Here is a 16206-nt window from a genome sequence, read left to right as displayed (position 1 = left end):
TTTATCTGATTAAAAGCCCAGATCCCTAACCACACTGTTATCACTGCCATGTAGACAAAGCCCTAATTATTGAGTTTAGGTGTTTTAATGACACCCGTTGCTAACAGCTGTATAAAATCCACTGTATAAAGTAAATTATATGCTTTCAACTATGTATGTTTGCTAACCATGGTGTCTAAATGATCTGTATTTTAGATAAGCTGAGCTAACAACTGTTTTTTTTGTCACACAGGCTTTTTCCAGCACTTAGTATAATTACAGAACTCACGCACCCTGCCAACATGAGATTTATGCAGTTCAGAGTCAAAGACCACTATTCGCTTGCCCTCTCCAAACTCGAAAAGGTTAGTTCCATCTCACCATCTCACCACAGCCAGGGGTCTACAAACTTGGAGCATAAACTTTAACATTTGCAAATAAGATAATGGTACAGTATATACCAGTGGTTCTTAACCTTTCTAATTAGTAAAGCTGCAATGTTGGGCAAAATAAGTCAACCAGACTGCATATGTGGATTAGTCTGATTTTAAGAGATCTAGACATCTCTGCAGAACAGAAGTGGGTGTTACAACATTGTCTAAATCAGATGAGCTTTTTTACTGTGTACCTAAATAACCCTAACTAGAAACAGTGAAAAATGTCACAACTATTGAACAGTTAGTCTATGCCTAATGTATTAAAATATTTTATTAAGCCCATTTTTATTAAGACCATTTCTTTGAACATACCCTTTCATTCAAAGCAAGCAACACAGAGGCACAGCTGATGAAGTGGGTGCCATTGTCTCTGAGGTCCTGGTTTTAATTCTTGCTTCCAGTCACTGTCTGCAAAGACATCTGGGTTTTCTACAAGTATTCTGCTTTACTCCCAAAATCATGGGGAAGGTGAATTTGCTGCACTTAATTGCCCTTATCTGTAAATGGGACAGTGGTAGCATAGTGGGTAGAGCTTTGGGCTATCAGTCGGAAGATTGCTGGTTCAAATCCAGGCTCTGCTATGCTTGACTGTTGGCCCACTAAGCAAGGCCCTTAACCCTCTCTGCTCCAGAGCTGACCTCAGCTTCCAAATAAGCTGGGATATGCGGAAAAATAATTTCACTGTACTGTGCACATGTATATAATAATGTATATAAATAAAGCCATTCTATTCTTATTTATTCTAAATGTGTTTACCCTGCATTGGATTAGGTTCCAGCCCAGTGTGTTTCTGCCTCTCACCCAGTGTTTTCGGTCCCCACAATCCTGACCAGAATAAAGTAAACAGTAAAATGAATACACTTTTCATTATATTTGTGCAGTTTTTCCTTTTACTCCCTATATGGTCATATTCAATTCCATTTGTAACTTTATCCAGCACTACAGACCCCTATAGAGCGCTGCAGACTATTAAGCACCCCCTTCAACAAGTGCACAGTAACACAGTGGTTCTATTTGCCTATCAGAGATGGGGTCTTAAAGAGAGTGGTATCACATACGAGTCACACACTGCTATTTGAGAATCTACCATCTCTCATGTGTAGAGGCCATACATGCAACAGGAAATGAGGAACCCACTTGACTCCCCCAGACATAGCCAGGTGTGCCTGTGTGGGCACCTGACCAGTTGATAGCAAAGCTTATATGAGAGTACATGAATTCATTTCGAATGAATTTGAATTAACAGAGCCTTAACCCCTGAGCCACCACTGTCCTGGTTCTGGTGTGTTCTGCTAAGACAGCTTATAAACTATTCATACATAATAATGATACGGTATAAAGTTGCTACCCTTTCGTCTTTGGGCCACAGGTTAAGATCCACTGTTTTTTTAGAGTGTTGTTAACTAATCCATGTCTGTTTGGTGCCCTACAGAAAGAGAAAGAACGGGGCTCCAACCTAGTCTTCATGTTCCGATTGCCCTTTGCTGCTGGGAAGGTGTTCAGTGTCAGCATGCTGGACACACTGCTGTATCAGGTAACAGCAGGGCGTGTAACTCACACTGAGCTATTCTTAATCTTCATGATTCTGTAGAGCCACCACCAGGGTGTGGGATGATGGGTTGAGGGCAAAAAGTGATACACGCTGATAGACTGTTTAGTATACTGAAGTGAGCTTGTGTGTGTGTGTGTGTGTGTGTGTGTCACAAGTCTTTTGTCAAAGACTACATGATCTCCATCACAAGACTGCTGCTGGGACTGGACTCCATGCCCGGCTCAGGCTTCCTGTGTGCTGTGAGTATAAGCAAACATCTCACTAATCCACTGTAGGAATTCACTACTGTCATGACAATGATGGAGATGATGATGATTATGATGATGATGTTGCCAATCAGGGCATAAAACAATTACAAGGACTAAACTGTTAAACATTATAAAAATAGTCATTATAGGGGAGCATGGTGGTATAGCAGTTAGTGTGTGCCACACACAGGATCCTGTGGGGTTTTATTAGACCTTGAAGGTAAGGTAGCTTGGGGCTGGTCCATTTTTGGCTTTGTAGGCGAGCATCAGTGTTTTAAACTGAATGCATGCAGCTACAGGACGCCAGTGAAGAGAACGCAGCAGTGGGGTGATGCAGCTGCATTTTAGATGAGTTGCAAGTTTGTAATAGTGGACATGGGAGCACCTGCCAGGAGGGAGGGTGTTGCAGTAGTCCAGTCGTGAGATTACAAGTTTACTGACTGTGTAAATTTTGAAATTGTCTTCTTGTGTTTTCCTTGTGTACTGTGCTTTCCACCACATGTCAGAAACATACAGAAAAGGGATTGGCAGCTTAGGTTTGCACCCTTGCCCTTCACACACTGAAATTCCTCCAGATTCCTTGAATCGTTTAATGATATTTTGTACTGTAGGAGGAGAAATATGCAAATCCCTTCCAATCTTTCTTTGAGGTTCATTGTTTTTAAACATTTCAATCATTTTCTCACACATTTGTTGACAAACTGGATCCTCTGATCATCTTTGCTCATCAAGAACTCAACCTTTCCTGGATGCTGCTTTTGTACCAAACCATGATTACAATCACCTGTTCACATCACCGGTTTGGAATCACATGATTATTTAGTTTATTCACCTCATTACTAGCCCTAAATTGCTCCCGTCCCAACTTTTTTTGGAAAGTGTTGCAGGCCTGAAATGCAGGAATGGATGTTTATTAATAAATGAAATGAAGTTGAGCAGATAAAACATGAAATATCTTGGGTTCAAACTGTCTGCAATCCAATAAAAGCCATAGTAAATGTAAGGAACACTGTGTTTTAATTTTATTTCCATACTGTCCCAACTTTTTCTGATTTGGGGTTGTATATTGATTAATAACTTATATTTGTAAACCATGCCACCAAAATGCTCCAGACATAACAGAGCCAGACATCATTTGTTTTGAGTTGTTTTATTTTTCATCCATTACCCCAAAGCATGTCTGATGATGAACAGAATGATGTTAATGATTATGCTGATATTATCAGATGAAGATCACAGAGGAGGACTTGTGGATCCGCAATTATGGCCGGCTGTACCAGAAACTCTGCTCCTCCACAGGAGACATTCCCATCGGCATCTACCGCACGGAGGCTAATAAACTTCCTGTATCTGAGGTACACAAACCTGTTGATGCACAAAACACATACACTGATCAGCCATAACATTAAAACCACCTCCTTGTTTCTACACTCACTGTCCATTTTATCAGCTCCACTTACCAACTAGAAGTCCACCTGTTTCTCTGCATGCTTTTTTAGCCTGCTTTCACCCTGTTCTTCATTGGTCAGGACCCCCACAGGACCACCACAGAGCAGGTATTATTTGGGTGGTGGATCATTCTCAGCACTGCAGTGGCAATGACATGGTGGTGGTGTGTTAGTGTGTGTTGTGCTGGTATGAGTGGATCAGACACAGCAGCACTGCTGGAGTCCACTTACTGTCCACTCTATGAGACATTCCTACCTAGTTGGTCCACCTTGTAGATAAAAAGTCAGAGACGATCGCTCATCTATTGCTGCTGTTTGAGATGGTCATTTTCTAGACCTTCATCAGTGGTCATAGGACACTGCCCATGGGGCGCTGTTGGCTGCATATTTTTGGTTGGTGGACTATCCTTAGTCCAGCAGTGACAGTGTTTAAAAGCTCCATCAGCGCTGCTGTGTCTGATCCACTCATACCAGCACAACACACACTAACACACCACCACCATGTCAGTGTCACTGCAGTGCTGAGAATCATCCACCACCTAAATAATACCTGCTCTGTGGTGAGCCTGGGAGAGTCCTGACCATTGAAGAACAGCATGAAAGGGGGCTAACTATGCATGCAGAGAAACATTTGGACTACAGTCAGTAATTGTAGAACTACAAAGTGTGGTTTTAATGTTATGGCTGATCAGTGTATAAAAGTGATATGATGGGTAATAATATGATGGGTTTAAAACATACAAATGTTTTTAAAATGCATGGCACATCGTAAAGAGGAGAATCAGATGACAATGACTACTGACTATTGAGCAACTGAGGTCAACCAAAATGGACAAAAATTCCACTTGCAAAACTGCAGCAGTTAGAGTCTTCAGTTCCCAAATGATTAAAAAATGTAACTAATTGGAAATGTGATGAAACACAGTGGAAAACACCTGTATAACATAAAGGTATTTATATTTAGAAAATACAGTTAAGTTGGTCACACAAACATTAAAAATCTTTACTTTGTATTGACTATATACTGTATATGTATGCATCTCTAGAACAGTCAGACATTTCTCTCTTCCTATTAATATATGGATAACCACATTGCACATTGATTTACTTCTCATTCAGCTGGGCAATTAGAGATGTTTGTATTTCATTTCCATTAACCACTTTATCTTGATCAAGGTTGCAGCAGGTCTAGTTCTAGGAAATACTGGCCACAAAACAGAAATATCTTGGACAGGGCACCAGTCCAAGCAGAGCTTTGGCCACCCCTCTAGGCATAGCCAATCATGTCTGTGTAGCCAGCCAGACGGCACTAAGATTTGAACCCAGATCTTGGGTGTGGTGGGCTAACTTAATAGACCCCTGCACCACCGAACACCCAAATTAGAGACATATTACTCAGAAATCTAGGGCAGCACTGTGGCTCAGTGACTTGCCTCACAGCAAAAAGGTCCTGGGTTCGATCCCCAGGTGTGGCGGTCTGGGTCCCTTCTGTGTGGAGTTTGCATGTTCTCACTCATGTCTGTGTGGGTTTCTCCGGGAGCTCCGGTTTCCTCCCACAGTCCAAAAACATGCAGCCAGGTTAATTGGAGATACAAAATTGTCCATGATCGTGTTTGACATTAAACTTGTAAACTGATGAATCGTGTGTAATGAGTAACCATGTTTCTGTAATGAATGTAATCAAAGTGGTGATTACATGATGTTAAAATCTGATGCTAAAACATAAAATTATGTACACAATACAATATGTGTATTTTTATTAAAAAAAAAAACTAAACATGCAGCCATAAAGAATGTCAAAATTATTTCTTGTCTGGCCATCCAAGATGAGCTGTTCAAAATCTGTCTTAACATATTTAACTGTATGTCATCCAACTGTAATTTTTTTGTGTATTTTAGATATTCAGTATCTTGATTAACTTACACATTAAATAATTTATTTACTATTGTGGTCTGTTTTATCAGTAATGCTATCTTGAAAAATATCAGTAGCAATAAAGTCTCATGATCTTTCATTATGTATTTCAGAACAGTACAAAGAAATCAGATAAAGCATCATAAGATCAGATCCTAATGCTGTTCCTCCTCTCAGTCTCAGGTGTCCATCACAGTGGAGGACTATGAGGATACACGAGAGCTTCGGGAACCCCTGCTCTGTCGCTCCGGACCTCACCGAAACTCCACCTCATCAGAGCCGCCCTCATCGTCGTCGTCATCCTCTCACGCCTCAGATCACCCACTCCTGAGGAGGAAGAGCATGCAGTGGGCACGGCGGCTAAGTCGGAAGAGTGGGCGCGGGCCTCACAGCGCCAAGGGTGTCGGCAGTGCCGCAGAGCGAATCACGCAGCAAAGACTGAGTCTGTTTCGGCGCTCTGAGAGACAGGAGCTCAACGCACTGGTGCGAACACGCATGAAGCACCTGGGCCTCACGCCTACAGGATTCAGTGAGTGAATTGTTCTTCTTTCACTTCTGGTGGTTTGTTTAATTTTATCAACCACTTTATCCTGGTCAGGGTCACAACAGGTCAGGTTTCAAAAGGAAACACTGGGCGCAAGGCAGTAATATTCTGGACAGGGTGCCAATTCATTGCAAATCCAGCAATCCTTCCAGACAATTTAGTTATGTCTGTGTAGATGCCCAGCCGATAGCGCCATTGAGATTCGAACCCGGATCTCCTATTGGTGGGCTACACTAATTAACAGCTGTGTCACCTGAGTCAACTTCTGGTTGTGCAGAGCTTATTCATGCACCCTCACCTGCCTTAGAGAGGAGATAAGATGATCCTTTATTAGTCCAACAGTGAGGAAATTCACAAACTCCATAACACAAACATTTTTTGTCCTTTTTTTTGTTCAACCAGCAGGTTTTACCCAATTTTATTAAAAAATTGAGCATGAAATCGGTTGGTTACAGATACTAATTGCCCATCATATCTGCGGGGGGGACCAGGCTATATGTGGGTGGGTGGGTGGGTCTTCATACGCTGTGTAAGGACCCTGATTGGCGGGAAAGATGCCTGTGCAGAATGCAAAGCCGAGAAAAGGAGTCGGAAGAAGCACGTGTCGGGAGAAGCAAGTGCAGCAACGTGCTCTTCTCGGATTCAATCGGGTATCCCTTAGCAGCGGAAGACAAATTGACTTCCACAGAATAATAATAATATAAGAAGAATAAGATGCCTTTATTGTCATTGCACAGTGTACAACGAAATTGAGTAGCAATCCAACGGTGCTTACACATACAATAAGTAAAAATAGAAGCAAAAATTATATACATATACACAACACACATGTAGTATGTATAAGAATCTTGAATATAAAGAATAAAGACTAAATTATAATTATAAAAAAAGGACAACAAACATTATTTACAGCAGTGAGGTAGCAATGGGGGTATTGCACATGCCCTGAGTAGCTTAAGAAGATATTGCACAGAATATGTATTTAGCTCTAAAAAAACAGTAGTGCAGTCATAATAAATATAAATATGGTCAGAGTAGAATGAAACATTGTGCCATGTTTTAAAGGGGTCCAGTGTTTAATAGATGAAAAAAGACCCTGTTCCTGCTTTTTTTGTTCATGTGTTTACTCGAATTCATGTTTCCAGTTTAGTTCAGGGTGATCTCCTTGCTGGGAACAGTGTCACCCATTTTCCAGCTGGTTCTACCACATGGCACAGCTTTTTTTTATAGTTCTTGACTATCTCAGTGTATGGTGGCAGTTTGGCCTTTAACCCGTAACCTGCTTTTTAGTGTGTCAAGTCAAACCAGCCTTATTTATACATTGTGCTTTGTATATGCATACACAAATATATACAAATGATTTTTTATAAAAGAAAAAGTTTCAATATTTGAGTCAATGAACAATTGCAGAAATCATTAAAATCCCAAAACTAATACTGTATAACATGCATGTCTTAGACCAGCCAGCAGAGGTTGCAATTGAAGCAGCATTGGGGAACCCCATTGACCTCCCCCCCTTCCTCAGGCACAGTCAATTGTACCTAGTGGATGCCCAGCCATGTTTGTGTCTATCCATGGTCTAATTTGATTCTTTGAAGTAAACTTAAGCCATAACAGACTTTTTACTCATTGTTTACTATTCACTGACTTCAGGCTTTGAGCTGTAGCCGTAACAGATTTCAGGCTCTCTGTTAACTCACAGCCATATTTTACTTCCGGCTGGTAGCCGAAGCTCTATCAGACGTTCTGCTCAGTGTTTCATTATTAACTGTCTGATCTGACTCATGGTTGGGAACTGTAGCTGTATCAGACTGTGTGTTCTCTGTTTTAATGCTGCTTCCGGTGTCAGATGGAATGACAGATCAGGGCAACAGACTTTCCTACATTCTCATCAACCCCTCACCTGATACAAGGCTGGAGCTGCATGACATTGTGTGAGTATTCAAAAGTTTTTCCCTATATGTATATATAATATACTATTAGTTATATGAAATCAAACATAGTCATGGAGAAATTTTAAAAGTATTTTACAGATATTTGGCAGTGATAACTCTGCAGTACGGATACTGGAGTAGCGATTGGAAATGTGCTTTTTAGAGCCCCACTACTGCCAGGTTGCCACTGTTGTGCCCTTGAGGAAGGTTCTTAATTTTCTATTGATTGCACTTTATACCGTCAAATATTAGTTCCTTTGCATTTTACATCCTCCGTCTACAAGCAAAACACAAAAAGGCCAAAATGACAACAAAAAGTTCCCTCTGAAAGAATATGCTTTGGACAAAATAGCTAAAACAAAATGAGCTTTTTGATAAGTACCTTAAACATTAGGGAGAGGTTTCAAAAAACCATGCCTACTGTGAAACATAGAGGAGGCTCAGTGATGTTTTGGGGTTGCTTTCCTTTCTTAGGCACTGGGTGTCTTAAATCTGTGCAGAGTAGTAAGTCAGAAGGCATTTCAGAGTGGATAGTACAGCCCAGTTTCAGAAAGCTTTGCTTTCCACTTAGATAATTACCTGAAAAACACCTTAAAAAGCACCCAAGAATAGATAAGAGGAAATGATTGGACCATTCTGAAGTCATCATTTTGAGTCCTTTTTCTATTTATTTGTTCATTTTCTCTCAATTTATTGTAGTCAATATGTCTTTTGCTGCTGGGATCCAGATTGCGTTTGAGGAGGGTATATTTACCTGCTTCGATGTGTGCGCCGGCTTGCGGACCCCTTTTTTTACGCCCATGCTTTGGTGGATTTGCACATGAGGCTCATCTACTTTCTGCACAGGCACCTCGGTCTGCTAACTAGGGTCCTTGCACAGTGTTTGAAGACTCAACCCACTCACTCGTTATTTTACCACCCAGCAGACACGGTGGCCAATTTATGTCTGCTGCTAGATGGCGGCTTGGGTCCTCTTTAACGTTTGTGTTAAAAGTTATTGTCTTCAAAGGTTTTGCTACAAAATAATAGGTTAAGGTTACCAGTATTTTGGTCAATGTCATATCCATTTGTTTGATTATTTTCACTGAAATTAGTCAGAAATAAAAGTAAGTTAAAAGTAAAGTTTCTGTTCTATTCAGTGTTAAATAACGAAAAAAGGATACAATACATGTTCATTTCAACTTAATTTTGATAAAAGGTAAAACTGTACCAATATTTTTGGCCACACCTGTAGGCGTCCAGACCAGTACTACAATGAAGGTGAAATTTGCACTATTAAAACAATTTTTAAAACAATCTAGGATGGGGCACTCAGGTGGCACAGCGGTAAAACACGCTAGCACACCAGAGCTGACATTTCAAATTTGTCGGTTCAAAACTCAGCTCTGCCATCCGGCAGGCTGGGCACCTACATCAACAACGATGGGTGTTGTTCATACAGGTTGGGGGCCGGACAGGAACCTCATAACTGATGCAATTACGACCTCTGCTGGCTGATTGATGGCACCTGCACAGAGACGAGGGATAATGCATTGATCAGGGTGTGTGTCTCAATACACACAGCTGATCCACATATGAACTCTCCTTGTGCAGGTGAAAAGATGCAGTCGGCTACTGCACGTGTCGGAGGGGGCGTGTGTCAGTCTCGACTCTTCTCAACCAGGGTAGAGATCAGTAGAGAGGAAGCATAATGCAGTTGGATAATTGGATACGACTAGATCTAGTCTGAATGTTGACTTAGCCATTCCAACACACTGGACAGTTATTTAATTTAACTAATTCCTTTTTTCTATGACACTTGTATTTTTTCCACAGGTATTTGATCAGACCTGATCCTCTGTGTCTGGTGCCCAACCAGGGCAGTGGGCGTAAACCCTGCATGGGTAGATCAGAAAGCCACAGGTTCGACACACAGGGCAGCACCCACCTGTAATCACACACCAGCACATCTACATCTACACAGCCACAGTACAACCTAGGAGTGTATACATGTGCAGATGTGAGGCTATAACAGAGGCAAGTCATGAAATATAAGAGACCGGAGAGGAACAGACTGTGAACTGTTACTGAATTCAGTTATTCACTGAAAACTCTTTCTTTTTTATCACAAGACGAACTGCATGGACCTGTTACATTTTATTTATGCATCAGTTTGTTTGACTCTGATGCGAGGAAGCTGAGGCCACATAAGTGCATTTAAACACAAATTTAAGATTTGAATTAGTCTATGTGCATGTGAATGTATGTTTAGTAGCCAACACTGCCAATCTTAGCTAAACTGCCAAAGGTGCAGGTTGCCAAGTGTACATTAAAGATATAGTTTAAACATTTTTTCCTTTACCCTGAATGTCGTCAGTTAATCTAGACATGTTTGGTTAGATACTTCTACAGTGTTGCACTGGACTCACAGGACTAATGTAAGTTTGGTTTAAGACAGTTTAAATCTAAAAATAACTAAAACAAAAATGTATGATGTAGCTAAACACATTAACATTGTTTGGCAGCCACCTTGGACAACTTTAAAAGGTGACCTTTAAAAGAGAGATATGTTACATTGTTTCACAGACTACGCTAAATAGTGTAAGTGCTTAATACTGCAGTGAACTGGCTGAGATTATTTAAAGAGAAATGTAGCAACACAGTTTACAGTCAGCTATGGGACTGATTTAAATCTTTTATGATTGTGGTTTTTTTTTATTCTAAAGGCTAAGTGAGAAAAAACCCAATGATAAAACCTTGTGTTGATACTGGACCATTCCAAACTAATGATTTGATATAATATTGCATTTATAAGGTGTGCTAAACCAGGATAATTGTATATCAATATTCTACACGCAGCAGCCTATTATGCTAGCTATTGGTTGGCCGAGCACCTACAAAGACATGAATGTCTATCTGAAGGGCAGGGGGTTGGCCGAAGCCCTGTTGGTGCCCTGTTCAGGGTGTTCCTGCTTTGCCTGCAGTTTTTTCGGGTATACCCAGGCCCACCCCCACCATGACCATACACATTTTGCATTGGCCAATCTAAATATGTATTTCATTTTATTTTTATTAAGATCTGTAGTTGCAGAGCTATTTCTGATTAATTAGGGGCATGTCAGTTAAGGTAAAAAATGGACCATTCCACTGAATGGGTGTCATTTGCATGAAATTAAACTTAATTTTTTTACCTCTGTTCACTGTAGTACAATCTAGTACAACCTCATAATTGGTGCAACTGCGGTTCCTGCTGGCTGACTGATGGCGCCTGTACGGGGCTGAGGAATAATGCTGATGGGGGTGTGGCCCTCCATACACAGTACCCGTCAAGTGTATAAACTCGACTCGTGCAGGTGAAAAATGCAGGCTGTACTGACTGTACGCCCGGAGGGGCGTATGTCAGTTGAGAGGCGTCCTCAGTCAGCGGTGAGGGGTTGAATCAGTATAGAAGACGCAATCAGGGTAATTGGGCACGACTAGATTGGGGGGGGGGGGGAAATTGGGGGAAAAAAGTGGTAAAAATTATTAATAAAAAATAAATAAATAAATAATAAAGATGGGATATGGAGTCACCAAACAATGTAGGGGAAAAGGATTCCTGAAAGATTTTACTTATTATTAATTATATTTCAGTGTAAAAGGTAGTGTTAGACTGGGGACATGAAAAAATACTATTTTCTTCAGTGTTATAGGGAGTTTTTATTATGTTTAAAATTAAACGTTTATGTTTTTAAAACATTTTAAATAATATATACTAAATTTGCAATTAGACCAATGTGCCAGACACTTAAAGTTAATTTTCATATATATTTATACATATAATGTCCTGGGGATGGGAATGGCACAGATGCGGTGGAATGGCCCATATATTACTTAATAACAACATCCGTCACATTCCACCAGTTCAAAACAAATTGACACAAAACATTTCTTGGTTGACTAACTGCATTAGGGGTATTTTGGTATGTGAAAAATGTGTGAATTCAGTGTTTACCAAACAAATCCAATAAAGGCAAAATTATTTTCTTTCTCTACATGTGCTTTAAGCAGTCTGTGATCTGTTTTGTACTCCACTTTGTTTTTCATCTTTATGGGTTTGATTTAGGTGCAGCTTGTGGATGGGCTATCAGATGTTTCATAAGCATTTCAATGCAGTTTGACTTTTTCAGCCATTTAATTTAAATGCTGTTTGACTTTTTCAGCTGTTTGTGAACTGACATTTTTGCATTTGCCAACAGCACAGCAGGCCAAACAGGAGCTTATGGAAGTGCCATGACTCCAAATAATTTAACATTTTGTCTTAGTATTTAATCATAGTAATTAAAATTTAAGTAAAGTTGGATTATTTCTGTTCCACACAAAACTGTGTTGTTGTTGTTAGCCTTAGTTTAGAATTTAGCAGTTTATTTAAGTTTATTTACAGATTGCTTTTTTTGTCCTGTCCCTTGACTGTTGTTTTTTGGAATGCATTGAGCAGAGCCTGCATGTCAGACTTGCCATACACACTGAATGCTTACTGCTCCTGCTGCGTCAGGCTGCGACCGCCCCCTATTAGTGCCACTCATGGCAAAGCATTATGTACTGAATAAAATATTTAAAATACCCAAAGGACTGCCTATCTTTTTTAAATTAGAATAACATTTTGGTGGATTTTGTACAACTGTGAGGTTAAATGTTGCTGGTTAGAGAACATACTAGTTACTGATCTTGTTTTCCTTATTCATCCTTGCAGTATTCAGATGGGAATTTACCAGACACCACCAATTTTTTTGTTTATTAGGATTTTAACATCATGTTTTTTACACTTTGGTTACATTCATGACAACAGGTAGTTAGTGGTTACACAAGATTCATCAGTTCAATTCAATGTCCAACACAGTCACGGACTGGGGAGAACATGCAAACTCCACACAGAAAGGACCGCTTCAGCTGGGAATTGAACCCAGGATCTTCTTGCTGTGAGGCGACAGTGCTACCCACCGAGCCACCCTGCTGGTACCGATTTACATGTGCTTTATAATTCAGGTAAATTTGGTGGAACAACAAACATCAGCTTATTGATACATAAAACAAAAACAGCTGCTAAATTTACATAATTATGTAAATGAATCCAAACCACCTATACTGTCTTCCTTGATTGTGTGGTCTCAATAACACTGCTGTTAGGATTCTTTGGCTAGTGCTACCCCATTAACACCTGATCAGACCTAAACTAACCCTGATTAGGTACACACGCACCGCCAGTACAAACAGGCTGTAAGAAGATGCTGCTGTAGCCTGCCGTTAGTGACACAAGATCAGGTTGTGTTCTGTCTCAGAACAGGTTAAACATGTTGACAGTGTGTCTCTGAGCTAATGGAAAATGAGATCCTCCTCACCACCCTAAGCTCGACCTGAATACACACTGATATTGTAGCTGTACACTCACTCTCTTACTGCTGAGGAACAATTTTGGTGTCTGGTTGCTCTTAGGGCAAATTTTGGTTTTCTGTTTACGGTCACGTTGTTAGTCGCTTGAGGAAAGATCTGTAAAAAAAATTGGATTAAATGTGTATAATACCAAAATTAGAACAGGACCAAATAAAAATAGAATTTTATAAGCAAACCCATGTCTCTTTAAGGTGAAGCCAGAGGACTGAAAACAGACTTTGCTCCAAACATCACTCTACTTAATAGTGGGTCTAATTGGTATATTTCCAGCAATGCTTGCCAGTGTTGTGTACATGTCTGTTTGTCATAATCATGATGGTAAACTTGCATGACTAAACAACTAGTCATAAAAAATGTACACATAAACTGTTCCATTATCGTAACAATAGAAAAAAAAGTCTTTACCTAGGTATGAACTGTTTTTTACCATAACAATAGAAAAAAATCCCTGTACTCTTAATAGATATTGACCATTTTTGTCATAATTTTCAAAACAGATATTACGGCACTTGATTGTTTTGTTTTGGCACTCAGACTTAGTTGTTTGATCTCTTGAGATTACTTTTATAAACAGGGATGTAATGATACACTCTACCCATGATGTGATGTGATTCATGATACTGGGTTCACAATATGATTTCTTCCTGATTTTTTAAACTGAAATTGAAGACAAATTATGACAAAGTTTCCTTTTATTATTTCTTCAAAAAAAAAAACCTGTATTTGTGATTATCTTTTATTTATCTAAATAATGAATGTCCTTTTATTTCTGAGGTAGGTACAAACTATGGAAAACAATAAATTAAGCCCAATTTGGCTAAAAACCCTGAATCTGGCAACCAGATGTATGGCACCAGTGACGTCAACCAGTCAAGGTGTATAGCGCCAGTGCCCTCTGCTGTTTAAAGTGAATATTGATTCATTTTACATGTCGAATCGATTTGAATTGTGAAATTTTTCAGTCGGTTATTAACCGTGTTGTGGTGCATCGTTACATTCCTATTACTAAATATTTAATACTGGGTTAAAAAATAGGAACATATGTCAGCCATTCTACATTTTTGTCTGCACCGAGTTGTCACTGTCATTTAAATTATCCTCCAGGCCACCCAAGGACGATGGGGGTCCCTGCTGAGTCTGGTTCTTCTCAAGGTTTCTTCCTGTATTTTTAAGGGGGGGTTTGGTTGCCACTGTCGCCCTTGGCTTGCTCAACAGTGGTTTTTGGTCTGTAGGAGCTGGATTCTGTAAAGTTGCTTTGTTTGTTTATTAGGATTTTAACGTCATGTTTCACACTTTTGGTTATATTCATGACAGAAACGGTAGTTACTCATTACACAAGGTTCATCAGTTCACAAGTTTAATATCACACACAGTCATGGACAATTTTGTATCTCCAATTAACCTCACTTGCACGTCTTTGGACTGTGGGAGGAAAACGGAACTCCCAAAGGAAACCCATGCAGACACGGGGAGAACATGCAAACTCCACACAGAAAAGACCCGGATTGCCCCACCTGGGGATCAAACCCAGAACCTTCTTGCTGTGAGTAAAGTTGCGCGGAGTCAATACATCGTAAAAAAAAAAAAGCGCTATACAAATAAAATTGACTTGACTTGAACAATTGATGCTGAGTGTTTCATATTTACAGTGTTCCCATGAATGTTTTATGTAATTTATAAAATGTGGTATTTAAGTAAACATACAGCATTGCAAGAAACCCCATTGCTACAGCTTAGCATCATTTATCTTAATGAATGAACCTTGAAGAACCTTAAAGCTCCTTAGTAAATACAACTAAAGTTAAAAGTTTACATACACTTGTAAACAACATATGTCAGATTTAACATTTCAGTTGTTCTTTTAACTGAGCTTCTTTTTGTGACTGAATTATGGGAACATACTTCCTTGTTTAAAGTGTTTGATGTTTGTTGCAATTTAGTAAATTTAACACAGTCTATAATTATAGACTAGATTGTGTGCAATAATTGAAAAAAATGAACAGTGGTCTCTTTGCCAAAGTTAGAAAACCCAAACCATCTCCTTGCGTTGAGCAAAAATTTATCCAGATAGAACAGCTGTTATTCAAGTAGTAATAAGTAGCTGCTGGAACATGGGTAACACTGTCCTCAGTCAATCTAGCTGAACATCGCTGAGAGGCTTATGTGCAAGAATTTTAAATACACTGATCACATGGACAAAAATAAGCAGCAGGGGCTTCTTTCTTGCACTGCAGGCTCCAAGCCTTTGGTAATGTAAAGCTTGTTTAACCCTGGTAGGAAGTTGTAGCCTAAATCCTGTTTATTTAAAGTATCCTCCAGACACCCAAGAAGGATGGGTCCCTGCTGAGTCTGGTTCCTCTCAAGGTTTCTTCCTGTAATTTTAAGGGAGTTTTTCCTTATCACTGTTGACCTCAGCTTGCTCAACAGGGGTTTTTGGTCTGTTGGTCCTGGATTCTGTAAAGTTGCTTTGAGACAATGTCCATTGTAAAAAGCGCTATATAAATACTGTTGAGCCCTTGAGCAAGGCCCTTAACCCTCAATTGCTTAGACTGTATACTGTCACAGTACTGTACATTGCTTTGGATAAAAGCGTCCGCTAAATGCTGAAAATGGACAGTGTAACCCATGTTTTAGCAGGTTCCAATTCATGGCAGTTGTAGCCTAGTTGTTGAGGTACTGGACTAGTAAATAGAAAGTTGCTGATTCAAACCCCACCACTGACAGGTTGTCACTGTTGGGC

The 16206-nt window shown here is 39.8% G+C and overlaps 1 protein-coding gene across 1 annotated transcript in view; it reads left to right on the top strand.

Moving 5' to 3' along the window:
• kcnt2b (potassium sodium-activated channel subfamily T member 2b) overlaps positions 1-10184 on the top strand; it is a 172865-nt gene extending 162681 nt beyond the window's left edge. Inside the window, 7 exon segments of the mRNA XM_062990849.1 lie at positions 233-344; positions 1849-1950; positions 2124-2207; positions 3443-3571; positions 5757-6108; positions 7973-8057; positions 9873-10184. Coding sequence (XP_062846919.1) covers positions 233-344; positions 1849-1950; positions 2124-2207; positions 3443-3571; positions 5757-6108; positions 7973-8057; positions 9873-9990 — 982 coding nt within the window. The 3' untranslated portion in view covers positions 9991-10184.
• The last annotated feature ends 6022 nt before the right edge of the window (positions 10185-16206 follow it).

Source organism: Trichomycterus rosablanca, chromosome 2, assembly GCF_030014385.1.
Source record: "Trichomycterus rosablanca isolate fTriRos1 chromosome 2, fTriRos1.hap1, whole genome shotgun sequence".
NCBI lineage: Eukaryota > Metazoa > Chordata > Actinopteri > Siluriformes > Trichomycteridae > Trichomycterus > Trichomycterus rosablanca.
The sequence above is the reverse complement of the archived record's forward strand: the minus strand, read 5'-3'. Positions and strand labels throughout refer to the sequence as shown.